Below are 26,565 nucleotides of genomic sequence, written 5' to 3' on the forward strand. Positions count from 1 at the left end.
TGTGACAGCACGGTTGGACTCAAGTACGTAGACGAGGAATCGATTAGGCTATCTCTTAGAATCTAAAGGTAAAGAGGAAAGGAAGGAAAGAAGCGCCGGAAGGCAGAGCATATATACAGGTGAGCGGTCACGTGAGTACTTAGCGAGCACGTGACTCCAGAACCGTGACAGACTCCAGGGAAAGTGTCACGGGTTGGATGCAATGGGTCAAAGCAAGAACTTGATTGTATTACAAAAAGAATTAACTAAAGAGAGAAGAGTTCTATCTTGTACGAGGAGCTCTTTTAAAAGGGGCTCTCGCTGGTTCGTAGAATGGCCCGCGCGCTTTGGCGTCGCGCAGTCATGTGCAGGCCCGCGTAGTCACGTGCAGGCTGCACTACGTAGTAGTGCAGCCAAATATCGGGTTCAACCCGTCACACATGTGATGCCCCGATTGCAGCATTGACTATCTGGTTCCTGGCACCCGTAACCCCACGAGGGGCCAGAACCAAAATCTGCTGGCATTAGTATTGCTCTCTTGAGGATACTATCGCCACTCACAGCAACATACTTGATCGCCGGAGCAGTCATCTCGGGTCTGGCAGGCGAGAGCTGCAAGTGCCCCAGTGAGAGAGAGCGCGAACATGCGTGTTAGAAGCATTGTGGTGAGAATAAAGGTAGTCTCGGTTGAGGTAGTATCTGGATGAAAGTACAAAGACTGTTTCTGTGGAGAGATCCGGGTCCTTTATATCCCTTTCCCATGAAGTACTCTTCTCCTATACGAGCTGAATGCTATCAATATATGAACTTAGCTGAAATACACTTGACCGTACTTTGATCAGAACACACATTACAACCTACCTATTCCTGCAGATCACTCGAAAATCAGATTACCACGATCATAGTATTATGTCAGATATCATGTAAGAGAGCTAGATCAAGATTGATGTTTAGGGAGTTTAAGAGTTGCTGAATTATCAGTCAAGCTTACGTGTTGGAGAGTTTTGTATTTCAGCTCGCAAAATCACTCGAAAAGGAAATGGTCCAATTTCTGTCAGGGTTGAGCATTATTTCTCCTGTAGATCTGGCTATCTTGCACAATCAATCAGGTCTAATTATGGTTTGTATGAACTCCCTCGGCCGAGAATCGTTGGTTATTGGGTGGACTTCGAAACAAATTCAGCTCCTTCTCTGAGAAAGATCGACCAGTCTTTTTCATCAAACTATTAAAACTACTTATATATCAGAGCAATAATCGCACATCGCTGTATACAGTAAGATCCATTCTTAAGGTGACTTGCTCGAACAAGTGCGGGTCACTTCCAGCGATAGACCCACTTTTTCGGTATCCTCTTCCGATGCGACTCGAATTATGTCCCTAAATAATCATATCTTGGAAAGATAATACAACCGGAAGAGACTTTCCTCTGATGCTTCGTATGTGAGAGCAATATGACTGGAAATATCAAGCGAGCTTTTCACGATGCTCCTCTGGGACAGATCCATTACCGTTACATCTTCACTTCTGCGACAGAAAAGAAAGCCCCAGTTGTCTTCCTACATCAATCGGCTTCGTGTGGATGGTGCTACCAATCCATGATGAAGGAGTATGCAGAGCGTGGGCATGATTGCTATGCTCCAGACATGCCGGGGTCTGCCTACGAAGAACTTCTCGTTATAATATCCAGCTGACATGAACTTCAGCTTCGGGGCATCATATGATCCAGTTGAAGATTCAACAAGCACTCGATACTATGTCGACATCTTCATGGGTCTATTCCGCCACTTGAGACTTCCAAAGATGCACCTCGTCGGCCATCACTCTGGTGCGGCCTTAGCCATGGAAATGTCAGCCGTCTACCCCTCCGAAGTCTTTACTTGTGCTCTTTCTGGACCTGCACTAGCAATTCCAGAAGAGCAGGCCAAAATGTTCAAGAACTTAGCTAGAGAATTGAGCAAACCAAAGGAAGATGGATCTCACCTTATGAAAGTGTGGAACTTGATGAACGGTGAATTGTACACGGATCTGGATATCAAGAACCATGAAGTCATTGACACTTTGAGAGCGTGGAAAGGACGAGATCAGGCTTATGCTGTTACGTTTAAGCAGAATAAGCTTGCGTACTATGAGAAGATTACTGTGCTGATTCTGGCGATGTGCTCGGAGGAGGATGTCCTTTGGCCGTGTTTTCATTACTGCCAAAAATTGGTGAGTTTGAAATTGTGCAAAGGGATTAAGGCATTGACAGGAAATGTGCAGCAACCGAATGCTAGATGTGAGATAACGACAAGCAACTTTATTGATGATAGCAAGGATATCAAAGGAAGCATTGCATATTATCATGTGGACTTCTTAGAAAAGCTGGGAGCGTGACTTAGTTATTCTTTCAAACATAGATCGCCATGGGCTTCTCATTGTCTGTGACTTTGGGCCTTGCGCGGGTTCTGGTAGCCGATTTGGCGGAAAGACATCCCGCAGAGACGAGTTGAGTTTACCTCGACCCCACTTACGCACTGAACAGACAAAAGTAGTCTCGATGAAGTCCCAAAAAGTTTGGAGCATTGAAGGAGCTATGATAAACTTGTACCTACAATCGACGAAATAAAATGCGGACTAAATAGAAATGATAGGCGGAGATTCTCCCATGACTTCGAGGACTTCCAGGCACAACCTCCAGCCATAGTTGTGGACTCACATTCTCCACAAGTCATTGTCCTACAACTTCAAAGACATGGGATGAGGAGAAAGAACGGGTATCATTGACAACAATCTATAGACAAAAACAAACAACACACATTAACGACCCCGGGGCCAGACCAGTTCCAAAGTTCCGCCCCACCCCGCCGGCTTCTGGGCCCGGCGGAAACCCCTCAATGCTTCAACAACGTCTTCCGGCTCCACTTCCCTCTTCTCCTTCCCCTTCTCCTTCCCCTTTCCTCCCTTCCCGCCTTTCCCCGCTCCCGTCCCCTTCTTCTCCACCCACTCCGCTCCTCCACTCCCCCCGAAAAACGAGAAATCTCCCAGACTTCGCGCCAGAAACCCATCAGCGTCTCGGTCACCCGAGACGGAGCTCGCCTCGGGTGCCGGTGCAGCTACTTCCGGCAGAAATTCCAGGCGGAGCGTCTTCAGTCCGCTCAGGACTTGGGGAGCACGGCGGCTTGGGGACATGGTATCTCGTACTGCCGCCAGTTTCTCTTCTTGGTCTGCACATTCCTTCAGCAGGAGTGTGAGCTGCCTGATGAGCGGCCCGTAGCTCTTGGTTGGAATGTCCGTCAGTGTGAGAGACTTGAGGCGGTGGTGGGAGAGTGGGGTTAGACGATTTGACCAGTCCTTGCGCGCCATGTTCTCTGCTTGTTTTAGAGATTCAAGGTCGTATCCTACTGCAGAGTCGCTACTGAGAATGTTGGGGATGCGGGTGACGGCCGAGTGGTGGATTCGCAACTGTTCCAGACGGCAGCCGTACAATGGTGTTATCATCTCGCATCCAGTCCAAACGGCATACATAGTTTTGTATTGCAATGTACCAGCACGAACAGAACCTATATCGAGGACTTGAAGTCGATTCTGCGTTGAGAGAAGGAAATTGACGTTGCCAGAGTTTAATTTATTACCCGAGATGTATAGCTGTGTTAGGCCAGAGTGGATGTATATGGGGTCTTTGCCTGGAAGTATTCTGGACGACGGGTAGGCCTTGTACAAGTCGCAATTCTCCTTGAAGTAATTGATGAACGCATCTGTGGAGTCCGGTCTGATAGACAAGAAATCTGCGGTTGTGAGATCCTCCTCACTGGTTCTATGATACACCGGTGGACTCTCATACAGGTAGTGTACATCATTAAGTGCCTGGTCCGTCCCAGCTAAAGCTGCATGTTTCTTTTGAAAGCAATGCTGATAGAGAGCGCCGAGACAATCGCCAGTCAAGAGGTTGTCCCGCACATCAAGACTCCAAAGACTGGTGCCTCGATCGAGAATGAACTGCGGAATTTTAGTGAGTCGTAAGCCACGGAGCTTTGCGATTCGAAGATTCTTGAACTCAAGTGGGATTTCGAAAGCGTTGGAGTAGCTGGTGTAAGATAGGTCTAGATACATGAGATCTCGGAACTCGGGCAGAGACAAGAAACTCTTGTAGCCGCTGAGTGAAATGCCTCGGGCACTGAGAAGGAGAATTCGCGTATTCGGGCAATGAAAGCCGGTCTGATCACACTCCCCTTTACGTGTCAATTCGTCGAGGACTAAAAATCGTAGGTTGTGGAATACGAGGCAGTGCTGAAGGATTCGACGATAGCCAATGTCAAGCTCGAGCTTGGCAAACTCTTGTCGCAAGTCAAATGCGTGTTGGCGAGCAAGTAGGGGTCGAAGGTCGATTGTAGTGATCATTTCGCGTAGATCTGGACGATACTTAGCCGCTTCTTCAAGGAAACGAGTCATTTGCTCTAGGAGCCTGTCAGCACAGTCCTTGTTACATAGGATGGCTGCTACTTACGAAAGGGGTGGGTAGAATTGGAGAAGGACTTTAGAGCATCACCCCATAGTTGACGATTCATATCCCTCGACCATGCTTTGTTGACTCGACTAGCAGACCGCAGTGTGCTGAGATCAAGGTATGGAGCAACGAGTGACGGGATAGACGGGCGAGCGAGGGCTTCTTGGTACGATGGAAGAGACATGGTGTTTGTGTCCGTTCTAGGAGAGAGCGAGAGATGAACGAGTGGTGTTCTTTTTATCAGAATCCGAAAACAGGTAGAAGTCGTAGAATATGAAGCCACAAGCTTAGAAAGTGTTTGCTAGTCTGAGAATAGGCTGAGCCCTTGGAGACAGAATTGTGGATGTTGTGTAGAAGAATGCAGCAGATTGTTTCGATGGAGAAGACAAGTAGAAATCCCTGAGGTGATGTTGTTGAATCAAAACATGAAATCGAGGCTGGGTGGTTGTTTGGACCGATAACGATAATGGGGAGTCGTGCCCGACAAGTGATACAACCTCGCTCGTCTCGGCAATCAATGTGAAGTCACCTCAACGATATTCCAAAAAGCTTTGAATAGCAAAGTTCGCATGGTCGATCTGAAGCTGGTGGTTGGGGTATAATCCTCGCAAGAATTTTTCTATTGGTGATCTTAGAGTGTGACGCTGTCTTTCAATGTGAGTATTGTCAACAAGAGAAGATAACTTTGCTGACACTCTGCCTCAGTAACGTTGCTGGAATCACCAGAAGCCCAAGGTAGTCGTTTGATATGGTCGAGATTGTGGGAGAAGGCAAAGGATTCAAGTCTCGATTGCCGGCCAAGGCCTGCTCTTTTCTCCCTATATCGAGTAGCTCTCAAAATTCAAGGTATTCTTGATAGACCGTTAACAAACGCTACCAGATCGAACCTATGGCGGGGTCAGAGCGATAGCTGCAGAGTGCCAGAGAAGCTCGGCACAAATGGCAGTCGTCGGACAACTTCCAAAACAAATCAGGAAAGGTAGGTCAGATTGTCGTTGTCGGAACTGGCGAAAAGATGCGAAGATGGGCTTTATTGGCAGAGGATCGAGATTGAGATGGCTTGAAGATGGAAGTCGGCCAAAACTGGAGCACTCACATACACCCCGACAAGTTTTCTTCGAGATAATTGCTCAGGACGAGTAGCTTCCAAGCTGGTTCTGGGACACAGGTCGCTTGGAGGCTGTCTTGAGGGAGACTGGTGGAGTACAAGTCTACGACTGTATTACATTAGGCTGCAGTCGTCAAGATCTACGAAGGGCATACCTGGGCTATTGCCGTTCAACGTCACTCTTTTGGCCTTGACTTGGGTCTTGCTAGGTCTATCTTTGGTCTAGTCTTCATCCTTAAGTCGTGAGATGAAGACTGAAGCAGTCTGTTCGAAGGTGCCAATGCGGCGTCTGGTTCCACGAGACTCGTCGTTAACCTGTTTTCCTCGAAGACCTTTGTCTTGTGTCACCCAGTCCACCCGAGTGATTAAACATCAATTCGATGCTATACATCATCCACGGTGTCAGCATCATCCATTGAACAATCAAACAGAAGCCATGCAGATGCTCAAGAATGGAAGGACATAACGACAATCACGTGCATAGCAGGATATCTGGCATCAAAGAAGAAAGAAGACTTCTTCCGAGAAAGTGATGTCAAAGGATCAATTTTCAGACTCAATACATCTGGGAGCATGTAATGCCAAACAATAGCAAAAGGCGGAAGAAAACATTCAATACATACCACTTTCATGCCAAGACGAGGCTGCAGCTGGACAATGCGCAGAACGCTCCGTCAACTTGAAGGCCCTTTGCCTCGGATAATCATAAAGTCCTAGTCGAAAGTTGTGAGTGTCTGGTCGCTTGTTGCATATATCCTCAGATGTGTTTAAGAATCAATGAGGAGAACATGATGATGAGGTCTCAATAGACATGCCGACCGAGTCCTGTTTCGGAATAGTTTCCGTCGTCACGAGACTCTCGCCATCCACTTTCTCACGCAGGCAAATCTTTCCTCTTTCCTTCATCAACAATGGTCATTGATTGAGTATATGTACAAATCAACTCCTTCACCGTCACGGAAGTCGGCTCGGGGCACGAAATGACGCAGGAGGCAGTTGATACGAGTTTGCTTGGTGGCTATGCTCGGACGATTCGACTGCCGCATATGACGAGTTGCCCCAGTTCGAGCCAACTATTGGAATCCGAAATCCAACGCCGCTTTTGCAGTATCAAATCGACGACGACAATTTCTGATTTCTGTCGATCGTTTGATACCATCAAGTCATATGTGGGTTGAAGTCGTGGGACATTGGGATATGGCAGATTGTCCGCCGTAGCCAGTGCCGTAAGCAAGTTATATGTGGGTTGAAGTCGTGGGACATCCAAGCTCTCGAAGCTTGTTGTCGATCGATTCCTCGAGCTGTAGTTCTGGCTCGAGTCAGAATCCTTCATTGACGGACTGGATCTACAAACATGATACATGTTCAATCTGTGTCACCTAGTTATACATTGCACCGGGATAAAATGTCTTCGTGGCATTGGTCCCCGAGGTGGACGAGAAGTGTTAGATTCGAGAAAGGAAGAAGTGAGGTCGCCGACGACGATGCAGTAGTGGCTTGCAAGTGCAAAGTATAAACGTGCCGCAGTTCGCCTGGGACAGCCCTCATTTAAAAGTCGCCGGGAGTTTGAGAACAATGGTTATCCATTTCCTATGCAAGGGATGATGGATATTCACGTTACCGAAACGGCTGTGCCTGCATCTAGATAATGCACCATGCACGACATGTCTTCCCGTTCCTGCATATTGCTTTGACCCCTTCTCCTGTGTTCAATAATCTGCTGATCTCCACTGGGATATTGGTGGGGAAGAGAGACATGATCCCATGACAGCATGTTGTGTAATTCTAGACGTTGGGAGTGAAAACAGTCAGATAACTCTATCTCTTTTGTCACTTCCAGTTGTTCGTCACTTGGATTTCATGCAGTCTCAAGATAAGATGAGTGTGCTGACAAGGTTTGCGTTAGAAAAGAGTGCTGCAAACTATCTAGCGTCAACCTCACTTCTCAATGAAACCTCCCAGACAAGTGCTGGAATGTTATCAATGAGAAAAAGGAATATTATATCAACCAAGTACTGTTCCTCCCAAACCAAATCAGAACCCCGCCATGAACCTCGCTCCAAAAACCTCATCCCATCACAAAATCCAGCCCAAGCGAACGGAGTAGGGGCAGAAATAGTCTCGCTTGAAACTTGGAAACCAGCGTACCACCTCAAAAAAAGATGCAAAAACACAAAGTGCAAAACCTCCCTCCCCAAAAATGCCCATCTACAGCGTTCCCTCCCATCGTAGCTAAGCAATCATAAAAATGTTCATCCATCGAGCCATCAGAGCGAATCATGCGAGCCGCACACGTCGAATTTGTTTCGTCTCTTTCTTAGTACCCGGCGACTCGAGCCCTCAAAATTTTGCCTCCTTGCTCATCCTTGAAATCACCATCGCGCATCACAGCACTCTTCCCTCTCTTCCTGTCCATCTCATGCCACTTCGCCGACGCTTTCGGGTTGTATGCCGTTCTCCTCGATTTCTTCGTGCCATCAGGCAAAGTATGCAGGTAAACATGACTCTTCAGATTATCCGAGCGTCCGAAAGTCTTTGGGCAGAATTCACATTTGAAGACCTCAGCGTTCTGCAAGTGCGTTCGCTCGTGTCGTTTCAAGTGTTCTTGACGTTGGAATTTCCCGTTGCAGCCTTCGAAGAGACACACTCGTTTCGCTTTTCGCTCCAGACGAATGGATCCGTCCAGGATGGAGTCTTTGGACTCTCGCTTGACGCGTCTGAGTCTAGCGGCAGAAGCAGAGCTGGGTGCGCCATCACGTCTCAGGTCTCGGTAGAGCTCATCTCTCTTAGTGTCTCGAAAGTGGCTTCTAGGAGGGAAGTCTTCTGCCTTGATCTCTTGAACTCGCTGAAGAGCAGCTGCGGAAGGAGGCGGTCTGTAAAGAGACTGACGGAGAGAGGTGCGAGAGGGTGTTGGGGCCGGTGATGAAGATGCTGGTTCGTGATGAGATGGCTGGTGGGTTGGCATGTAGTAGGACATGCTGCCCGCATCTGATGCCTCGTCTATAGCGAAGTGGGGATCGAACTCTGTTTCGTACGAGATGTCGAAGTGCAGAGACTTTACTGGGGCCATGGGAGAATGCATGTCGAAAGCATTGAGAAATGTTGTCTCTGATGGGACAACGAAGTCTTCAAATACTGGAGAAGAGCTCATACCGGATTCTGGGGAGAAGAGGTCGAGAACTAGAGCTGGAGGCTCAAGAGACATGGTTTGACTGGCTTGGAAAGTATCACAGACCAAGTGGTTGTCCATGCCGCCGCTTAAACCTGCGTTTAAGTTATTGTAGGAGTGAAAACTGCTGTAGTCGACCATTACTTGCTCTGATAGCATGTTGGAATCGGGCTGGAAGAGAAGATTTGGGTCGTTAAACACAGTCATCATATCCTGCGGTATCGATGTTATCGGACAAAATGCTGCTTGTGCTTCGTACCTGTTAGGACTCGAAGTTGGTGAGGGATTCTGGACTGATGTCCCCTCCAATTTAACCATGCTAGGTGAGCCTCTTCGTGGGGTGGAAGCCGGGGTCATCATGACCATTTCGGACTCCCAAGAGCTGGAAGAGGAGTCGGAGGAAAAAGATGAAGAGGTAGAAGGATACGATGAGAAAGAGCCGCCATGGGTCTCTTCATTGGGAGCGTATGATACATGATGATTGGCGAACATTTTCATTACAAAGTTTTCGTGTCGAAGAGTTGAAGATCTAGGAAGGAGCTAAGGTCAGTACTAACACCCGCCAGCTGTCTCAAAGCGCTAAGAGAGTGATGCATACCTGAAAGGAAAAGCAACGATTGGAGATACTGTAACGAGTGTGAGTTCGAATCGAAAAAGAATGGACGATCTGCTTGAACGGGATGAAGCTGTACAGAAGGGAGGAAACTGCTCCCATATATCCCTCGATGATAACTATTGAGTCCTTGATGACTCTAGATAGTCATCTCGATCCACGATGCTATTTGGTTCAAGGAAGGTTTTGATAGAACAACTTACAGGACTATTGAGTATCGAAAGGCTCTCTGAGTCGCGACGTGAGTCGCGTGCCTTGTTAATAAGCAAGGCCTGGAAGCAGGAATGTGAACGTGTCGCGCCTTCACAGGAAAGTTTTGGCTGTATCTGGCCTACGAGGGATGCCTGGAACAGGTGTCAGTATCCTCCAATGATCGAAAAAGCATGCTAAAGTTACCTTGCTCACAGTATCAGGAGCTATCCTGCAGCGTCCTGCAGTGTAAGGAGGAAATAGTTGCCACACTGGAACAGAAAGAATAGATGATGTCTGGTGCGGGACGGGGCCTTGCAGACAAATACCGCGCCCCTTGGAAAGGGCGAAGGTGGTTCTTCTTAACGGAGATGCAGGACCTCTGCCGTCTGAGTTGGCTGCCATGCATTGCCGAAGAAGGCATGATAGGTCCTGGAGTAGGCTGGATCAGCCTGAGCATCCCAAATTACGGGATCATTTGTGGCGTAGGTTCCAGGTGAGGTGTTGATTAGCTTGCGGCAGTACAGATTCAGTAAGCTCCAGCGTTTGGGTCTCACAAAAAGGTACAATCTGAGGACTATCGACAAGAGATGTGATCATAATTTGGTCTTTCTTCACCCATCAAGAGAGGTTTAACATCCACGTTGGGCCACCAGAGACTGATAGTCTGATGATGGCGCCGGAGCCACTTCCTGGACCTACATTCCAGGCACGTCACTAAAGTGCCACCAGATTCGAAGATGGTCGAGGAATGGAGGATCGTTGTATGGAATGCCTCGGACATACAAGATCAGTAGGCTCCAAGGTGGGAAATCACACAACCACTGCATTTGAAAGCCTCAGAGCTTTGTGATTCACATTGCGACTTCGGTTCTCGACCGGATGCAGGAAGAGGGTGTGGACCTTGATTGCTCCTCTGTTGATATGAATCCAGGAACTGGCGGGAGCAACCGAGTTGATTGGCACTGTCTTAGATCTTTGCAGGCACATGAAGACGTCTGGTCGAGATCTCGCACGGTCACACCGGTGCTTTGAGGACGGAAACATGAGATCTCGGTGGCACTAATCTAGATCTCGAGGACGCCATGCAAGCATTGACACTTCAACGACTCTCTACACAGTCAACGTCTGATTAAAACATGTCCTTTGTCTCTTGGACTTCTCAATAGAAAGTAGAGCACGCATCGACGGTTGTCATTGGGTAACCTCAGCTGATGCACGACATCGCAGGTCTTGCTTTGGAGGGGCGGAACTTGATCACTTTCCTGCAAGTGACTGAATTCAACGACCCAATAAGATTCCGGCATCGCAAAGCCACGCCACAATCCAACAATGTTGTTCAATGAGAAAGTGCATCAAAAGGTTGAATTGCATTGTGATGTGGAAAGAGCCAATGGCTATGTCTTCTGAGGTCTGGCCTGTGTTACCACAGGTTGAGGGAGTTAATGCTCCGGAAAGTGCAAGCGAGAGGGGAGGCAACCTTTGCCGACATAACAGTTGCAAATTCTCTGCCATGCATCTTGACTATTCTCGGTGGCGATCCATATGAAATGAAAAGGACATGCTGCAAATGTTTCTGGCACATGCTCATTCGCAGGTAGAGGGGTTTCGGTGAAGTGGCCAACACTCGATGGTCATGGCTTACGTGCTTTCACGGTTGTCTGGTGCTCCGAAACCCACGAACGCCCACCCGAGCTGTCGGGACCTTCCCCTCCTTTTCCAGTCAATAGTGGCAGAATATGGGCGCGCAAGAAAAGCAAATCTAAAAGTCTGCGGATTTGAGCCTGCCCGCGCCATATTGAACTGAGTTTCCTGGCTTTGGAAAATCGAGGGGCGAAGTGAGATTCTGGACTCCAAACGGTCATAGCGTAGTCTCTGGAGATTCTCGAAAATCCTTTGAGGATACATTTTGCTTCACGTGCTTCAAAGTCTTCATCACACTGGTGTGAAGATTCTGAGGTGCAGAGGCGAAGTAAACGAAGCCCGGAAACTCTTGAGTTCGAATCATATTTCAAGTATTTTTGATGAAAGGAAAGAACATGTGCCAATGCAGGGTGTCTCACATGGCAGGAAGCAAAGTCAACATATTTATTCTGAATTCTTGTGAGGATTACTCTGCCTCTTCATTACGAAAGTCCTTCCGTCTTCAGCTCACAGGTGCTCCTGAGTCAGATATGCAGAAGTCCATTTGAGGACAAACGAATCCTGCAGATGTTGGCGGGATGAGTGGTATTCTTGTCATCCACAGCAAACCACCCAGGTACCTCGACCGGGTATGTGGGATCTAGAACTGCGGGTCTGGGTCGTTTCCTGTCTACAGATTGGTTCATATTTTGCTTACGGGGTATAGGCCTTGCCGATGATGCATGTGAAGTACATCGGCATGTGGAAGGAAGCATCGAAGAATCCGCTGTTGATCACAGCGGCGATGGTCCCCTTATTGGAATATCAGGGGACCATACATGCGGCACCGTTGGCAGTTCTGCATCGGGGAAGCAGACTCGCTCTTCCACCTCACAGAGGTCTGGTCACCATACCTCTCTAAAGAATTTAATGTCCAATTGCCGCATCAGACAGAGCCTCGGGCTGCACAAAATCTTTTGTTAGTGATTGTAGTGATCCTATTCGCAGAAATTAAACCGCCTGGCCATTTATCTGGCCATTTCTAGACCATGGGACTCGAACAACATCGAATGATGCTGACAAAGGAGCTCAATGAGTGGCAATTTTGATCCCAGCGAATGCTGGCCGCGCAATTGTTGACCGTACGGAGGGCAAGTCGAAAAAGAGCTCATTCCCATGGCATGAGCATAAGTGGCTATATTGGTAACATGAAAAGCGAACGTTCTGTCAAATAGATTCGCTGTCTCCTCAGGCCGCTCAACTTTGAACTGTTCATCAGTGATACTTTCTGTCGATTCGTTTTCTGCTACGAACTCCAGCCACCTAAACACAATACTCTTTCTTAACAAATTTTAGACTGCGGAGCCTCTTTGCCTACTACTTTCACACTAAAGTCATGTGTCATGAATTACATGAGTTCTATTGGAACTGCAGACACCCGGTTGCTGAAGAAGACATTTACACTCAATGTCTTGACTATCCCAACTGTGGGCATACTTTGCGGGGAGTGGACCCCAATCTTGGCGGCTGTTATTATCAAGATTGCTCTGTGTATGGTGCATGTCCTCGTCCAGAGTGTCAACCAGAGGGCACGAGTCAGTAAGTAGGTCTCAGACTTATGCTTGATTTCCAAATCCGCCCAGTCACTTACAATTTGAAATCGCAGGAGTACCAAAACCCATAGCAAGAACGATCACAACGAATCTGGGAGTTCTCGAAGGGGAGCTTCTTAGTTCCAGGGGGTTCTCTCTCACCCCCACCTTTTTTCTTCGTCCAAAATCCGGTCAAACACGTCACATATCGCCAATTCTCACCTGTTCACTCCCCTTAATTGAACAACATTCTGCACGAAATGCTTTCCTGTCGATCTCAATTCAAGTCTGAAATATCTTCACGCCCAAACCTTTCCACCGAGACCCCCACCTCACCTCACGATACTTTGACGTCTCAACAAGCACGCTTTTCGCCTAATTCAGGGTCCGTCACACAACATCGATCCTGTGCCACCCATCCGAAGCACAGATCTGATGGTAGACCACTGCGTCATCTCGGAGGTTTTCTAGACGAGGTGTGTTTCTTTGAACATGCTGCACGTCATGCCAATTAGTTTTGGATTCTTTGGTGTTCTTGGTGGTTTCATAGCATTTGCAATGTTTTCCTGTGTGGAGGGAGAGGGCAATGAGTTTCCAGGTACGGATAAAAGCTCTTGATCTATTTACTTTTTTGTAGGACATGCTGGGTTCAGTTTCTTGACTTCAGAATAATGCAACTCCTCTCAGTCGAAAATGTATACTGCTTCCATGTAACCCATTGATTTGACAAAGTGGTACGCCTCCATAATTTGGTCACTGATGAGGACAGCCTGGACGAGAGGACCAGAAATCCAACTCAGCCACCTTACACATCAACGAAGCAGACCGTTTCGCAGCCTACACATGGACCAGCCCCAGTGACATCAAATCTCTCCAACGGCAGTACTACATGCAGCAGGATTACTGTGAGCGGCTGCAGCCTTGCCCATACAAGCTTCCAACCCTTGTGTGGTATCAATTGCCCCGCATGCAGCAAATCCAACACTCGAAGCACATGCATGCACATATCTGGACCCCTAAAAACCGCCCCCCCTAAATCATTGGCCGAACCAACTTTTTCCTCATGTTGGTGCATGCACTCTTCCCCAGATGCGTCCCGTCCCCAACATGCCAAGCGGCCGCCGGCCACACCTCGAGCAGCACAAGAATCCAATAAGCGCGCAAAGCGAAGAAACCAATATTCAGCGTCTGAAATTGCCACTGAGACTCAATGCAACATAGAAAAGACAGGTTTGAATCACAATACTATTATTGAAATACGGAGGTACTTCCGTCGGGAAAGCCCCTTCTTCTTTGTCTTGGCTAGATCTGGGGGCCGGCCGCTGGCTGGGACTGAGTGAGACAAAAGAAAACCGAGCGAAAAAATCGATGGTGTATTCCACCAACAAACAAATCCCGCACTGTGCCGATCGGGATGTCCGAACAGTCGAGAAAAGTGGGAGAGGAAAGCCGTTGATGAATGGGAGCTGACCCGTGCGGTTCGGTTCGGGGTGTGCTTACTGAGCGACACATGCGAGAGCGGTATGTGTTTGAGGGATACAGGAGAATCTTCAGCTCGAAGAGGAGAGGTGCATGATGGCTTTGTCCCAGCAATTCGGTCTGGGAAAGGAATATGCGAGATAGGCAGGTTCTATGGAGGAACGAACACGTTGAGAAGCATGGGTCAAAACTCGGTCATTAGTTTCTGGTGGCAGATTTTGCTCGCATTGTGCTCTGTGCTCTGCTAAATACACGAGACGGCCATCAAAAAATATCAGAATTTGGGGATTCTGGTATAGGGAGGTGCCGAACCTCGGATTTGTAGACGCATTCTTGTGCATTCATACTCATGCATTAATCCATCAATGCATTGGAATTCTCATTCGTTCCATCGTGAATGTCACATGCGAAAGGAGGTACTTCCGAATATGTTCTTTTCGCGGTTATCTCTGGGTAGAGCCCGAGGAAGATCATACGAATTTTCTTTCGGCAGCTATGTGTCCTAGTCGAAAGCAATGCCTGTATTCGCATCTCCGTCGTCAATCATCGCCTCCTCGTCGTCCACAAGTTCTTGGATCTCTGCTTCTGTTGCCTCCATGCCTTCGGAGGACATGAGCTTGTTATTCTTGTCTTCGGCTGTACCCCGGTTCATTAGCGAGATGGCCAATGCAGAAAAACCACTTCCAAGGTGTAGGTACTTACTAGTAGGCTCCACAAGTAGATTCTCTTGCACTTCGCAGTCTTGCAGTGTAGAATCGTCTCCAATCTCACATCGGCGACCAAGTATACAACCGGTAAGCCTGCAGTTCTTGCCGACTACGACTCCATCCATCAGCACGCATCTGGTGAGTTTTGCGCCTGTCTTGATATGGCAGTTTGCGCCGATAACCGTCTCCTTGATTATCGATTTCTCTTCCACTGTCACGTTTTCTGCCAATAGACAATCTGGGCGAGTGACTGTAGTCTTGGAAGCTATGCCTTCAGGGTGTGCAACCTTATTCTGGTGAGCGAAGGGCGATGATGCTTCCTTGCCCACCGCATCTATCGACTCCAGCTTGGCCAGCTGCAGTGATATATTGAGAAGTAGCGGAGCGGTATCAACACGTCGTACGAGCTTGCCACCTTTCGGATGCACGTAGGCCAGAATAGGTGGGACTACCAGTTCTGGCACTTCTTCTGGAGTTACTGGTTTTGATTCATCTTCATCTTCCGACTCTTCGTCTGAATCGGATTCCAGGACAAGATCTGTCGTCCAGGTCGTACTCAAGGTTCCATAGTCGACATCGATCTGAGCTGGCTTGTTCACAAGGTCGTCATCATCGTCTGACTCGTCTGGCTCTGGAGTGGTAAATATCTCTCGAAGATGTAACTTTTCGCCAAGTCCAACCTGCCATCCTGCTTTAGCCCACCAGCCAACCACATCCTCACCAATACTATCCATGTGCTCATTGCTATTGATCATGTCTATTACCCAGGCCGGAAATATGTAGATATGTGCATCGCGATGAGAACTTAGCATCCGAACTCGAGAATGAGCTCGAATTAAGCTATGTCTGATTGGCATGCTCTTCTTTTCTTCTGTAATGTCGTTCAAAGTATCCGTCGGAACTGAATAGACCAATTTAGACACGTGACTGAGTAAGGACGATTTCGGGGGAACCACGGGACTGGGTTCGAGTGGGGATGTGGCGATGAAGTCGGTTTCCTCTCCCTTGATGCTGAAATCTCCTTTCGTCTCGTACCATACACCAATTCCACCTCGTCGTCCACCTTTCTCGCCCCCAATGGCCATCTTTGGGCCTGTGACCTTTTTACTGCCTCCAGTCGCACCGCCTAAACCTGCATCCTTGACCATCCATGATTCCAACAAAGTCTCTCCACCAAGTTCGCATACAAGATCACATGGTAGCACAATAAAGTCGCCTTGGATCAGCTCGCGGACTTCAGGTAAACGGAAGATCTCAGCTGTCCCGGTATTCTGGTCCAGGGCTCTCGGTGCCAAGAGATCCGGCTTTGGTAAAGGCAATCCTGTAAGATGTGGATTTGTGTTCAGAGCAGCAGTGATGGCTGGGGCCGAAGACGGAGGGGCTATGAGAGTGATGTCTGAAATGATGTCAGTGAACAGTCTTTGCAAAAATGACAAAATGATAGAATGATACTGGGAAACGATGGCTGGGATCATCTGACAATGTGCTCTATACACATTTGGACATTCAAGACTGAACCAGAACTGACAGATCCAAAATAGACAAAGGGAGCCACTCCAAGCTTCACAACGTCTCATTGCAATGAATTGACTCACTTGTGACGCCCATGCGATAACAGAAGTCGATCGGATACCACACCATGGGTCGATTCGCAATCGGGATGAGAGCTTTTGGATTCTCATCTGGATTTGCTGTGAATGTTGGAAAGGAAGATCCAGGTCCACAAAGGATAACAGCCTGGAAGCCAGGTGCTGGCATGGAAAAAGCGTGAGGCATTCTGAGACCTCTGTCCGACGCGACAAAAGCTCTTGGGCCTTGATGGCCGGTTTCTGAAGACCGTAGATCGCGTACTTGCCTTTCCTCCAGCTGTCAGAGCGATCTGAGATGTATCGAGGACCGAAGAGCAGATACCACAACTTACTGTCCAAAGAGCCCTTGTTTGCGCGTGTTTGCTGTGAGTATAAAAAAGATTATATGTCGCCAAAAAGTGTTAGTCACTTCCAAAATTCAAGATGCGGCTAGGTCACGTGTGGCTCGCCTGGTGTGGTTTGGAGTGGAGACGAGGCAGGTGCAGTCAACAAGCCGAGCTTCATTTTCCAGCTCCCCAGCCTCACGAATTTCTTCCTACACCGCGCCCTCCACCTCCCCCCTCTCCTGTCGAATCACCTAGACGAAGAATGACGACGGGCGCAAATACGATGAGATATTTCCACAACCTTCAAGTATCTCGATCCTAGATGTCCTATTCTTACGACCGCTACGAGCGCACCCAGCGCGGCTCCTCTTCGCGTCGAGGAACCTTCTCCTATTGGATCCCACTCGCGCTCACTGTCACAGTTGCGACTGTGGGAATAGCTGCTTGGATATGGAGTGAACGCAGCGACGAGGAGGATGAATTGCCTCCACCACCAGGAGGCGACAATGTCTATCCTCGACCCGACTATGGGCGGAATCCAGATGGCAGTGTACGCACTGGACCCCCCTCCTATGCCGATGTGCGTCCAGGAGAAGTGGCATATGGCACTGCACCGGGCCCAAGACCAGAAGAATCCCAGAGCTATATGGCGCGTATGTCTGGCGCGTTGAGGCGCACACCGAGTCCACAGCAGATGTTTGACGGTGCCAGTCGCAGTGTGATGGGTGGAATTGGAGCTGTTGGGGCAGTTGTTGGAACTGCCCTCGGAAGCATAATGGAAGAGAACAAGGACGCATATAAAGATCACAATGCTTGGAGCGAAGAGGCAGAGGCCAGAGCTTCTGGTGCGAGCCCATCAGCTGGTGGCCCACCAATCGAGATGCGATCAGATAGTATCCCAGGTGTCTCATCAGCACGAGTACCTGTGAACAATGGAAAGAGGAAGACAGTCGCTGTTGTAGTATCTGCAGATACCAATCTCGACGATTTGGATGAAGATTCAGGAGAGTTCCACGAACATGCTGTATGGTCCCTTCGACCCGAGCGAATTCCACCTTCTAACAACTACAGTCTATCCTTTCTCACCTTCCTCGAAATACAGACTTCTCCAAAATCCGTCTCTTCGTTCTCATCTACGCCCCTGGATTGAAAGAGCATCCACTCGATGCAGTTGCAAGACCTCCTGGTTCTCTTAGCTCATCATTTTCCAATATTTCGCACCCACAAGCACAGACACCAGGCGAAGAAGCTGAAAAGCTTTTGTAAGTTTCTTGATCCGGTAGTCTAACCTAGCTGACACGTTCAGATCATCCAGCTCTTCCTCTCCTGCCTTCAATGCCGTATATTCGGAAGCTCTTAGTCTAGTCGAGAAGGAGACTATGGTCTTGCCCTTCACAACCCCTACCGGACATGTTCATATCCTACGTCACTTGAATCCAGATATTGTGTATCTACAAGAATCACTTGCTGGTGACAATGGCGATGCTATCACGCATCTACAGAGTTGGCTTCGACAAGATGTTGTACTGGTTGTGGGAGCAGATGGAGGGCATGGAGGTCTCGCAGACAGCGAGAGCGAAGCCGAGAACGTTGAGAAGAAGTCCCAACAGTGGTGGGAAAGAGAAGACCGAGTCGGCAGAGGACGAGGGATCGCAGTGGTTGAGGGACTAAGAGTTGGCGATGACTGGAGAAGGAGGATTGAAAATAGGGAATGATTCGATGACTTTTTTCTGCTAGGAAAACAAGACGTGTATGAAGTTTACGCACATGGGTTTCATATTCCTGCATATATGATGATTTTTGCAATTTAGGTATGCGTGTGTTTAGAGCGTGGAAGTAAAGAAGGGCTGAACGAATACGACAGGAAGATTCAACGTATTCATTCCCCATAGAACGTGGTAGGAATGCATCAAGGAGAAGAAGTCTGTATGGAATGCAAATGTTGCAATTTTTGTTGCCATCCCTAATAGAGATATATCCTTTCTAGACCTGACAATAATCTTCCACATCTATCAACAGCCAGACATCTCGAACGAATCTTGCAACCTTCAATCTCAGATTATTTAACAAAAGGATGTGCAGATCAGTCACCGCGGGTACTTACATACTCCAGAATCGTACTAGTGGAACTTTCATGGGGACTGTCTTCTAGTATGCAATACGTGTAAAAATTCTTACACGTGGGAGATCCAGCGCTGACAATGACTCTTGATAGATTCTTCAGCGGAAGGGGATGCTCCGGTGGTGGGAGGTCCATCTCTGATCTGGAACATCCAACCTGTTCCCTCGACTGGGTGGCCTGTGGATAAACCAGGATGCCAGTTGTGCTATACACTCCAAGCGACGAGCACACTAGGATATCTCACGATGGCAGGTGGTCACAGTAAGAGCCAGTTGGTTTGCTCTGTGGGCAAACCAGGATCCGATCAAATATGGCAGATTTATACGGACAGGAATGTCGATTCAAGTGGGACTTTTTATGGCGTGTACGATTATTCCATCCACCACGGCTGTGGGAAAACTGGTTGATCCGAGATTATGATAGACTTTGGTGTCCCCAATACTCGATGTGCGCAGATTTGACTAACGGGTCGAAGAGCACCAAGTAAGGATGATCATCTTTACTTGAACAGACCTAATAAGCTAATATACTACGAAGTACACCGGTGGTGGAGAACCAGCAGGGAGGAGTTTCAGGGAGCTTTAATCAGTAATGGTCTTTGATCTCGGCATAGTGCTGCTGGGGTGATAACAACGATGGGGAATTTACACCATCCGTCAAGCTGAGTAAAGAGTTAACTTTGGGTGGTGTTGCAATTAATGCACCATGAATGGAAATTTAAAATGTTATAATTGGAAACCCAATAGAGCCAATACGAGTGCATCCAGCGTGTGAAGTTGTAGTCATTCTTCCTTCTCGGAATCGAAACACAGGAGTAGGTACAGTATAGTAAAGCTAGCTTATAGAGAAGCATGTTTTAATGTATCGCAGCTGGAGCTTAGATTTGCGGGAACCATGTCAAAGACCCTGTAGATCATTAACCAGAATATGGTAAATGGCAGCCTGCATAGGATTCTCGTATTCTCTTGATGTTACCCCCCTTGCGGTGACAGAAGAACCAAGACTAATTAAGCGATAGTTCAAGCATCACACTTTTTTCAACTCTCAATCCTAACGTCTTAGCAAGGTCGGAGAGGTAGAAGAATTAAGTCATTAGGTAGTTGAGGTTTAGGTCTTTCTTGAATATCAACAATTTGGTATCATTGTGAGGCGAGTGTAGTTTTTCTTGAGGTGTCTACCTCGTCCGGGGTTTTTTGTCCATCGTGAGCTCCCCTTCTCCTTACGTGATATCAACAACTTGCTCCGCCACTCTCGCAAACTGAACGTCCTCAGCCCCCTTTGTTTGTAAGAGCTTAACTTCAGCAATGCCTCATTATTGTATCCATTGATAAACAGCCTTGGCCAGTTCCCCTTCGGTCTCCTCTTTTTTGCAAATAAATTCATGTGTATTTATCTTGTTACTTCCATTTGATCGACTTTCCTCCCATACCAAGAACTAAACGTACATCCTTTCCCCAGCAAGAATCTGCAACAATGAGTTGGAGCGGCTTCTGGTCTGCCATTGGTCGCGCTCTGCACGAATTCTGCAGAAACCTCAACCCAGGAAGCTGTATGTGTTCTTGCTGAGCTCAATCACGTGCTACATACTCTCATCTCAATCGAGCCAAGCTCAATTCGACCCCACCAAATTCCGCTGCCCCTCCACAACTTCTCTACGCTCACCACAAAGCACACAACCACGAACACATCCACCATGTCGCACGCACGCATAGAAGAAGTATCCGATTCGGATCCTTCTGAGGGCGACATCTCAGATGCCATGTCTGACTTCGACGAACGGGAAATCCTCAAAGCACGACCCAGCGCAGTACCTGCACCGAAACCCGCAGCTTCACTCATAAACCCCTCGAGTATTCCTACCTCGTCTCGGAGGACAGATGGCACGCAATTCCAGTCTGCGGAGGATGATTCAAAGTACAAGGACTTTCAGTGCATATACCCAGTCTATTTTGACAAGAATAGGAGTAGGAAGGAGGGGCGGATGGTGGGAAAGGAATTGGCGGTTGAGAATCCGATGGCGAGGGAGATTGTTAATGCGTGTGGAAGGTTGAGGTTAGAGACGCTGTTTGAGCCTGCGAAGTGTCATCCGAAAGATTGGGCGAATCCAGGAAGAGTGAAGGTTAAGCTGAGGGGAGGGAATAATTCGAGTATAAAGAACAGTATGTATTTCTCTCCTGAGTGGTATTGGGGATGTCCCGACAAAATCGCAACGATTTAATCGCTGGAGCAGATAAATCTATGCTGACTAGCTTCACAGAGCATCACCTATACACAATGATTGCTGAGCATCTCAGACTATACCCCACAACGACAACTACTGCACAACTCGTCAAAGTACCAGGCGTCCCTCCTCCAGATCCATCGAAACCATATCCTACACCTGCTGTACCAAAGGGCTGGAAGATGGGAAATATATTGCCATACTACTCTCCTGCAATAAGCGGCGGTGGAGTTAGTGAGAACTTCTTCAAGGACATGATGGCGGAGATGCAAGGTGCTGGAGGTGGTCCTGGTGCTGGCGGTATGCCTGGAATGCCAGATATGTCTGCTATGCAAGCAATGCTTGGAGGAATGGGTGGAATGGGTGGTGCTGGACCTTCTGGTGCAGCTGGTGGGAGTGGAGGTGCTCCGAAGAAGGACAAGAAAAAGAAGAAGTGAAATGGTAAAGTGAGACATATCTGCAAAGCTCTTTCCCAAATCAGTGCGAGTGGAGGAAGACACCCTTGGTGATTATCTGGATCAAGCTACTGAGCAAAGATCTCGGTCAGTATCTCCGGATGATGAAGATATCATGGACCGGCATGATCTTAAGAGAGAAATCATAGCTTGCCATGCTAGAATGCAAGATACCAATCTCGATACCAAAAGACTCTCTTTGCATGTACCGAACCACGATGATCACCGAGTCCTAAATACATCAAGGGGATGCCTCGTTATCAGGCAAGTGCCACTATATTTCCAAGTACAAATTTTCATTCCAACCCGTATACTTCTAATCCACTTCTTTCTTCCTACACCGAGTAGTAAACCCAAATTCTCGAGAACTCAAAGTGCGGAAATGTGCCCGTCCACGGGCGGCTGCATATTTCTTCCATACCCAACACCGAGTATTTGCTTTTGGCAGGCTGTAACCTTTCAGGGGAGAAGAAATGAGTCAACGATAGCATTGTGACTTCGTTTGCATTGGAGGTTAGAGTCTTTATCGTTTCGAATTCATGTGAATTGCTTAATGGGTTGGATGTAGGTAAGTTTAGTTGATTTGGTTGAGGAAACTGGCTGGAAAAGGGGCTTTTCGGATGGAGGCTAATTGAGGACAGATTCACTCTTTCGCTTCTTTCGTTGCAAGCGCTTGAGCTGTCTCTCTCTTCTGCCTTGGCTGGGAGCATTGTCTCCACTTCTTCCTTAAGACTACACCCTTTTCGTTACTTCTCCCAGCTCTTAAGGAAAACCACGGCTAGAATATCCTCACACCTTGAGCGAAAGTCCTAAACGCCATTCCACCTTTCTACGTCTTTACTTCTTGACACTCCTTACTTGCCACAAGAATGGGCGGAGATAGAGGAGCCTCTAAGACCTATTGATCGAAGCATTGTCGAATCCAACTCAGGTCTCACAATTCTCCCCCTAAAACACGACAATATCTTCGCATTTAGTTGTCGTCTCCTCTTGCAAACCATTCCAACTTTCAACTCTCAACTCTCAGCAACACAACAACGCTTCGCGTCTACTTCTTATGTTTTCGTTGGGGACGATCATTCTAGCCTCGTTTGATGTTGGAGTCGAGCCTTTGAGAAGTTCAAAGTCAGAGAAAGATCCATCGACCAAAGGCTCGTTCTCTCATTTAGCTTACCACTCCACATCACAACAATCACTTTGCTTTTGCTCATCACCTTGTCCGTAATACAAGGCAATTCAATCTCGATCACCGTAGAGTCTAAGTTTTTCAAGTGTTTGACTTACTTGGACTTGGAAAAGCACTGTCACGGTTGGTAAGTCTTGGCGCTCTTTTTCGTTCCTTCTTCCTGACCTGGCTCAATTGTTTAAAATTCACTTCATTCGCTAACACCATCTCACTAGCTCTTCTCTTGCTACCTATCCACTTTACTTTTTACTCGGCCTCTCCATCTACAACAACCACATCAACGACTGGAGTCTTCTTCTCAAGACTCTCGGTCACCGCCACAATGAGGTTTCACTACGAGTTGAACAACAAGGATGAATTGGAGCTTCGAGCTTCAGGTATATCTACCCTTTACTGCCCTTTATCCTTCAAAGTTGATCAAGTCTTCACAGATCTTCCCTCAAAGCCGCCTCCAAGCATTTCTCGGCACCCATCTCCCGCCTCTTCAGCTTCATCATGCACATTGAAAGACGAAAGCGAAGTCGAAGACCGCTCTACCAACGAGTATGGCTTTTATCACGATGGTGAGAAAAAGGTGAAGCGAGTACGTCGCGAGAGAGAAATCGGAACCCAACGATCGAGACCTTACGCTCTCGACTCCCATAACTTTTCGTCGCTCATTGGTCGTGACAAGGTGTCAACTGCCTTCGAGCATCTCAAGGGCGGTCCAAGTACTCTTGAAGTGAATGGTGGCTTCAACACTCGCAAGAGACAACGTTCCTCAAATTCCAAGGAGATTGTCCCGGGTGAGATCGGCTCCGGTTCCGAGCGTGGTTCCGAGCGTGATCTTGACAGAACAGATCGTCATACTTCAAGTCGTCAAGCATTTGACCTTGATATCCAGCAGTACATGCATGAACATCAGCAGCAGAAGATTGAGGACGGGAAAGTTTTGATCGATATCGACGCTTTGGAAGAAGAACTTGAGGAAGAAATCAATAACGCTGAAATCCAAGCCAACCGTCCGATTTCACAACCGAGACGAAACATCCCAGCGAGAAATGTTCCGGTTGCACTCCCCTGGATCAAGGTCGATTCTGTGCGCTGCGGCGATTCCACTTTGAAGGCTGGCAAGACAGTGGAACTCCAAGGCGGACACTTCCTTTTGATCGCTGATGTGTTGAAAAACTTGAAGACCGATGTCTTCAAGCTACGAGGTTGGCAATTGAAGAGATGCTCGAGCTTCAAAGGTCAATTCCGTCGTGCTTTAAATGAGCTCTCCTTCGTTTATGAGGTCGAGATGGACGATCCTCGCCCCGCTGAAGAACAGTCCAGAGTGGACATTGGGCTTGACCATGTCGTTCGTGTTCGGGAGCTCATTCGAACCAATTATCTCTACCCTGCCCCTCAACCCTTTGATCCCATTTCGAATGATCAAGCCGTGAATGAGAAGTGGGCTCGAGAGCACGACCGTCTTGTTGTTCGATGGAAGCACACTACTCAGTATGCCAATCGAGCAGAACGTTTGAGAGTTCTCACGTACCCTCTGAACATACAGGAGACACGAATCGAGACTCTGACCGAGGCTGAGTGTTCCGAAGGATATCATCTCGACCCAACGGTGACCAGATACCTGTGGCGAGGAGAAACGGTACTTGGAGGTTCTGGTGTGAAAGAGGGAACCACCAACCATCGCCGTTCAGGTCTTTCGGAACACCGTAAGCAATCATTTCAAGGAGGAAAACTCGCTGCACTTGAGTTCTGTCCAATATGTGGAGACAGCTTTCCAGAAGTGGAAGTGCTTTTTCAACATTTCCAAGAAAATCACCAAAAGCACCTCAATTACTCGCAAGACCGACGTAGACATGAACCTAGTTCCTCGTCCAAGGCCCAGTCTTCGTCCGCGAAGCCTCGCAACAATCGCCATGGTAAGGGCTCTATAGGTGTGATTGGTGGACGTCTAGCTTCTGGATTGAGGTTGGATTCGGATACTCAAAGCCAGAGGTACACGTACGGAGATACTTGTAAGTTTAATTGCGTTCCTGTGCCTCTGTTACGTGAGTAATATTAAACAGTCTGTGGCGCTGGAGGCACTACAAGAGGGGCAGCTTTAGCAGGTCTCCAAGTAATTTGGGGTCTTGACGTGGATAGTAATTCTAGCCAAACTTGGCGGAAGAACTTTCCACACGCTAAACACTTCGAGATGTGGTCTTGGGACTTCGTTGCACTGCCTGACGACCTGAAGCAACTTCTAGTCGACATACTCCATCTGTCTCCGCCATGTCAAGTCTGGTCACCAGTACATGTTGTGCCTGGAAAGAACGACGAACAGAACTTCAGCTCGTTGTTTGCCTGCGAGGAGCTGATCAAGAAAGCTCGACCTCGTATCATAACCCTTGAGCAAACTTTTGGTATTTTACATCCGAAGTTCAGTCAGGCTTTCAACTCCCTGATTCAGATGTTTACCTTCCATGGCTACTCCGTTAGCTGGCGACTTGTTGAACTTCAACGATTGGGTCTCGCTCAAAGACGTCGTCGTCTCGTCATTTTTGCTGCTGGGTATGTATTGTCCCTTCTCCTAAGCTTTCCCTCAGACCCTGCTAACCTTCCTAGCCCTGGTGAGACACTTCCCAAGTTCCCTCGATATACCCATTCCGATCATCCTGGAAGTGGTCTGAAGCCATATACAAGTGTCGAATCTGTTCTTGCAGATATCCCCCGGCATGCTGCAAATCACGATGTCAATGACATGCTAGCCAGAGGAACTTTAAAGGCGCCTTGGGATGCTTCGGGAATCGTCACGTGTATCACTTGCAACGGAGGAGGAAGAGGCCACCCTAGTGGCTTAAGGAACTTCACCTGCCGTGAGCTTGCTAGTTTGCAGTGTTTCCCTCATACTCACGTGTTTTATGGAGGAGCAATTAGGAAGCAGATCGGAAACGCCGTGCCGCCATTGGTTGCCAATATTCTGTTTCGAGAGATCGTTAAACACCTCGAGAAGACAGACGGAGTTGTTCGACAAGTCCATGTCCTAGATTAAAAGCGGTATGGGTTCAGTGGTTTGTGCTTGTTTCCAAAATGGTTGGAGTTTCGAGGTATGATTTAAAGGCCTGGGGAGCCTTTCAGTAAGTACAGAATCTCCGCATGTATTGCTGGGCTGCTGGGCTGCTGGGCAGCAGGCAACGGATTGAAAGGGAAGAATAACAGGAAGCAATACTGAACGATACAGGCTCTTGCATCATTCAGTTTTTTGATCGATAGTCATTCAATCCTTTTCAGTCATTCAAGCCTTTTCAGCAATTCAAGCCTTTTCAGATGTCGAATAGCCTTTCAACAAATCAAAAATTAATGTAGATATGCCTTCCACCAACTTGCACCAACACATTGCCGGTTTCGGAGTGACTACCTGAAGCCTACGTCAGGGGGCATCAGGAGACACTTGGTTGTGATAATAAGATAATAGCTGGCTGTGGATAGCCTCGTCTAAGCGGCTGCGCTTGCCCCTTTGCAAAGCAAGACTTACCTTGTCTTGCTCCACTGCTAAGGCAAACGATCTAGTCTCGCGCAGAAGGCTTCAGCCGCCTTCTGTAAAATAAAATCGAAAGGACGGAGGTCCAGATTGTTTACCTCCGACCTATGCTAAGACTCAGAAACTATCTCCTCGATCTAACAACACCTCGACACAACAACACAACCTCAATGCGTCAATGGGTGCCAAACCATCAAAGCAAAAAACAGAGTCTG

The 26,565-nt window shown here is 47.9% G+C and overlaps 10 protein-coding genes across 10 annotated transcripts; 6 read left to right on the top strand and 4 right to left on the bottom strand.

Annotated features, from left to right (window-relative positions):
- Positions 1-413: 413 nt before the first annotated feature.
- LY89DRAFT_729070 (uncharacterized protein) lies at positions 414-640 on the bottom strand (the record flags this gene model as incomplete). The annotated part of the gene is made up of 2 exons (XM_018219339.1): positions 414-494; positions 551-640. 2 exons carry the CDS (start codon positions 638-640, stop codon positions 414-416), a joined length of 171 nt encoding a protein of 56 aa, XP_018075906.1.
- A 791-nt stretch (positions 641-1,431) lies between these two features.
- On the top strand, positions 1,432-2,353 carry LY89DRAFT_729071 (alpha/beta-hydrolase; the record flags this gene model as incomplete). Its single annotated transcript, XM_018219340.1, has 2 exons — positions 1,432-1,586; positions 1,684-2,353. 2 exons carry the CDS (start codon positions 1,432-1,434, stop codon positions 2,351-2,353), a joined length of 825 nt encoding a protein of 274 aa, XP_018075907.1.
- A 423-nt stretch (positions 2,354-2,776) lies between these two features.
- On the bottom strand, positions 2,777-4,647 carry LY89DRAFT_729072 (uncharacterized protein; the record flags this gene model as incomplete). The annotated part of the gene is made up of 2 exons (XM_018219341.1): positions 2,777-4,413; positions 4,464-4,647. The coding sequence occupies 2 exons, from the start codon at positions 4,645-4,647 to the stop codon at positions 2,777-2,779; spliced, it is 1,821 nt and encodes a 606-aa protein (XP_018075908.1).
- Positions 4,648-7,567: 2,920 nt separating this feature from the next.
- LY89DRAFT_767595 (uncharacterized protein) lies at positions 7,568-9,267 on the bottom strand. The gene has a single exon (XM_018221761.1). The coding sequence runs from the start codon at positions 9,236-9,238 to the stop codon at positions 7,889-7,891; it is 1,350 nt and encodes a 449-aa protein (XP_018075909.1). The 5' UTR covers positions 9,239-9,267; the 3' UTR covers positions 7,568-7,888.
- Positions 9,268-12,374: 3,107 nt separating this feature from the next.
- On the top strand, positions 12,375-13,098 carry LY89DRAFT_377816 (uncharacterized protein). The gene is made up of 2 exons (XM_018207102.1): positions 12,375-12,764; positions 12,832-13,098. Exons 1-2 carry the CDS (start codon positions 12,569-12,571, stop codon positions 13,047-13,049), a joined length of 414 nt encoding a protein of 137 aa, XP_018075910.1. The 5' UTR covers positions 12,375-12,568; the 3' UTR covers positions 13,050-13,098.
- On the top strand, positions 13,099-13,663 carry LY89DRAFT_377817 (uncharacterized protein). The gene is made up of 2 exons (XM_018207103.1): positions 13,099-13,355; positions 13,527-13,663. The coding sequence occupies exons 1-2, from the start codon at positions 13,250-13,252 to the stop codon at positions 13,616-13,618; spliced, it is 198 nt and encodes a 65-aa protein (XP_018075911.1). The 5' UTR covers positions 13,099-13,249; the 3' UTR covers positions 13,619-13,663.
- Positions 13,664-14,371: 708 nt separating this feature from the next.
- LY89DRAFT_637359 (uncharacterized protein) lies at positions 14,372-16,902 on the bottom strand. The gene is made up of 3 exons (XM_018211526.1): positions 16,539-16,902; positions 14,939-16,339; positions 14,372-14,872 (listed from the first exon to the last, which is right to left on the bottom strand). The coding sequence occupies exons 1-3, from the start codon at positions 16,717-16,719 to the stop codon at positions 14,739-14,741; spliced, it is 1,716 nt and encodes a 571-aa protein (XP_018075912.1). The 5' UTR covers positions 16,720-16,902; the 3' UTR covers positions 14,372-14,738.
- A 131-nt stretch (positions 16,903-17,033) lies between these two features.
- On the top strand, positions 17,034-18,852 carry LY89DRAFT_637364 (uncharacterized protein). Its single transcript, XM_018211528.1, has 3 exons — positions 17,034-17,882; positions 17,930-18,120; positions 18,165-18,852. Exons 1-3 carry the CDS (start codon positions 17,181-17,183, stop codon positions 18,571-18,573), a joined length of 1,302 nt encoding a protein of 433 aa, XP_018075913.1. The 5' UTR covers positions 17,034-17,180; the 3' UTR covers positions 18,574-18,852.
- A 1,376-nt stretch (positions 18,853-20,228) lies between these two features.
- Positions 20,229-21,826, top strand: LY89DRAFT_681031 (signal recognition particle, SRP19 subunit). The gene is made up of 2 exons (XM_018214192.1): positions 20,229-21,139; positions 21,238-21,826. Exons 1-2 carry the CDS (start codon positions 20,674-20,676, stop codon positions 21,636-21,638), a joined length of 867 nt encoding a protein of 288 aa, XP_018075914.1. The 5' UTR covers positions 20,229-20,673; the 3' UTR covers positions 21,639-21,826.
- A 1,241-nt stretch (positions 21,827-23,067) lies between these two features.
- On the top strand, positions 23,068-26,147 carry LY89DRAFT_377887 (S-adenosyl-L-methionine-dependent methyltransferase). The gene is made up of 3 exons (XM_018207104.1): positions 23,068-24,845; positions 24,912-25,380; positions 25,435-26,147. Exons 1-3 carry the CDS (start codon positions 23,165-23,167, stop codon positions 25,859-25,861), a joined length of 2,577 nt encoding a protein of 858 aa, XP_018075915.1. The 5' UTR covers positions 23,068-23,164; the 3' UTR covers positions 25,862-26,147.
- The last annotated feature ends 418 nt before the right edge of the window (positions 26,148-26,565 follow it).

The sequence above is a fragment of the Mollisia scopiformis genome (assembly GCF_001500285.1).
Source record: "Mollisia scopiformis unplaced genomic scaffold LY89scaffold_4, whole genome shotgun sequence".
Taxonomy (NCBI): Eukaryota; Fungi; Ascomycota; class Leotiomycetes; order Helotiales; family Mollisiaceae; genus Mollisia; species Mollisia scopiformis.

What these genes read in the sequence shown, in the direction of transcription:
- LY89DRAFT_377816 (XM_018207102.1), top strand. Translation starts at nt 12,569, where the DNA reads ATGAATTACATGAGTTCTATTGGAACTGCAGACACCCGGTTGCTGAAG. An exon ending in CAACCAGAGGGCACGAGTCA is followed by an intron (nt 12,765 to 12,831) that starts GTAAGTAGGTCT and finishes TTGAAATCGCAG; the next exon opens with GAGTACCAAAACCCATAGCA.
- LY89DRAFT_767595 (XM_018221761.1), bottom strand. Translation starts at nt 9,238, where the DNA reads ATGAAAATGTTCGCCAATCATCATGTATCATACGCTCCCAATGAAGAG.
- LY89DRAFT_377817 (XM_018207103.1), top strand. Translation starts at nt 13,250, where the DNA reads ATGCTGCACGTCATGCCAATTAGTTTTGGATTCTTTGGTGTTCTTGGT. An exon ending in AGAGGGCAATGAGTTTCCAG is followed by an intron (nt 13,356 to 13,526) that starts GTACGGATAAAA and finishes TGATGAGGACAG; the next exon opens with CCTGGACGAGAGGACCAGAA.
- LY89DRAFT_377887 (XM_018207104.1), top strand. Translation starts at nt 23,165, where the DNA reads ATGAGGTTTCACTACGAGTTGAACAACAAGGATGAATTGGAGCTTCGA. An exon ending in GTACACGTACGGAGATACTT is followed by an intron (nt 24,846 to 24,911) that starts GTAAGTTTAATT and finishes GTGGCGCTGGAG; the next exon opens with GCACTACAAGAGGGGCAGCT. An exon ending in CTCGTCATTTTTGCTGCTGG is followed by an intron (nt 25,381 to 25,434) that starts GTATGTATTGTC and finishes TAACCTTCCTAG; the next exon opens with CCCTGGTGAGACACTTCCCA.
- LY89DRAFT_681031 (XM_018214192.1), top strand. Translation starts at nt 20,674, where the DNA reads ATGTCGCACGCACGCATAGAAGAAGTATCCGATTCGGATCCTTCTGAG. An exon ending in TAATTCGAGTATAAAGAACA is followed by an intron (nt 21,140 to 21,237) that starts GTATGTATTTCT and finishes CTAGCTTCACAG; the next exon opens with AGCATCACCTATACACAATG.
- LY89DRAFT_637364 (XM_018211528.1), top strand. Translation starts at nt 17,181, where the DNA reads ATGTCCTATTCTTACGACCGCTACGAGCGCACCCAGCGCGGCTCCTCT. An exon ending in GAGAGTTCCACGAACATGCT is followed by an intron (nt 17,883 to 17,929) that starts GTATGGTCCCTT and finishes TAACAACTACAG; the next exon opens with TCTATCCTTTCTCACCTTCC. An exon ending in GAAGAAGCTGAAAAGCTTTT is followed by an intron (nt 18,121 to 18,164) that starts GTAAGTTTCTTG and finishes TGACACGTTCAG; the next exon opens with ATCATCCAGCTCTTCCTCTC.
- LY89DRAFT_637359 (XM_018211526.1), bottom strand. Translation starts at nt 16,719, where the DNA reads ATGCCTCACGCTTTTTCCATGCCAGCACCTGGCTTCCAGGCTGTTATC. An exon ending in TTATCGCATGGGCGTCACAA is followed by an intron (nt 16,340 to 16,538) that starts GTGAGTCAATTC and finishes ACATCATTTCAG; the next exon opens with ACATCACTCTCATAGCCCCT. An exon ending in TCTACTTGTGGAGCCTACTA is followed by an intron (nt 14,873 to 14,938) that starts GTAAGTACCTAC and finishes ACCGGGGTACAG; the next exon opens with CCGAAGACAAGAATAACAAG.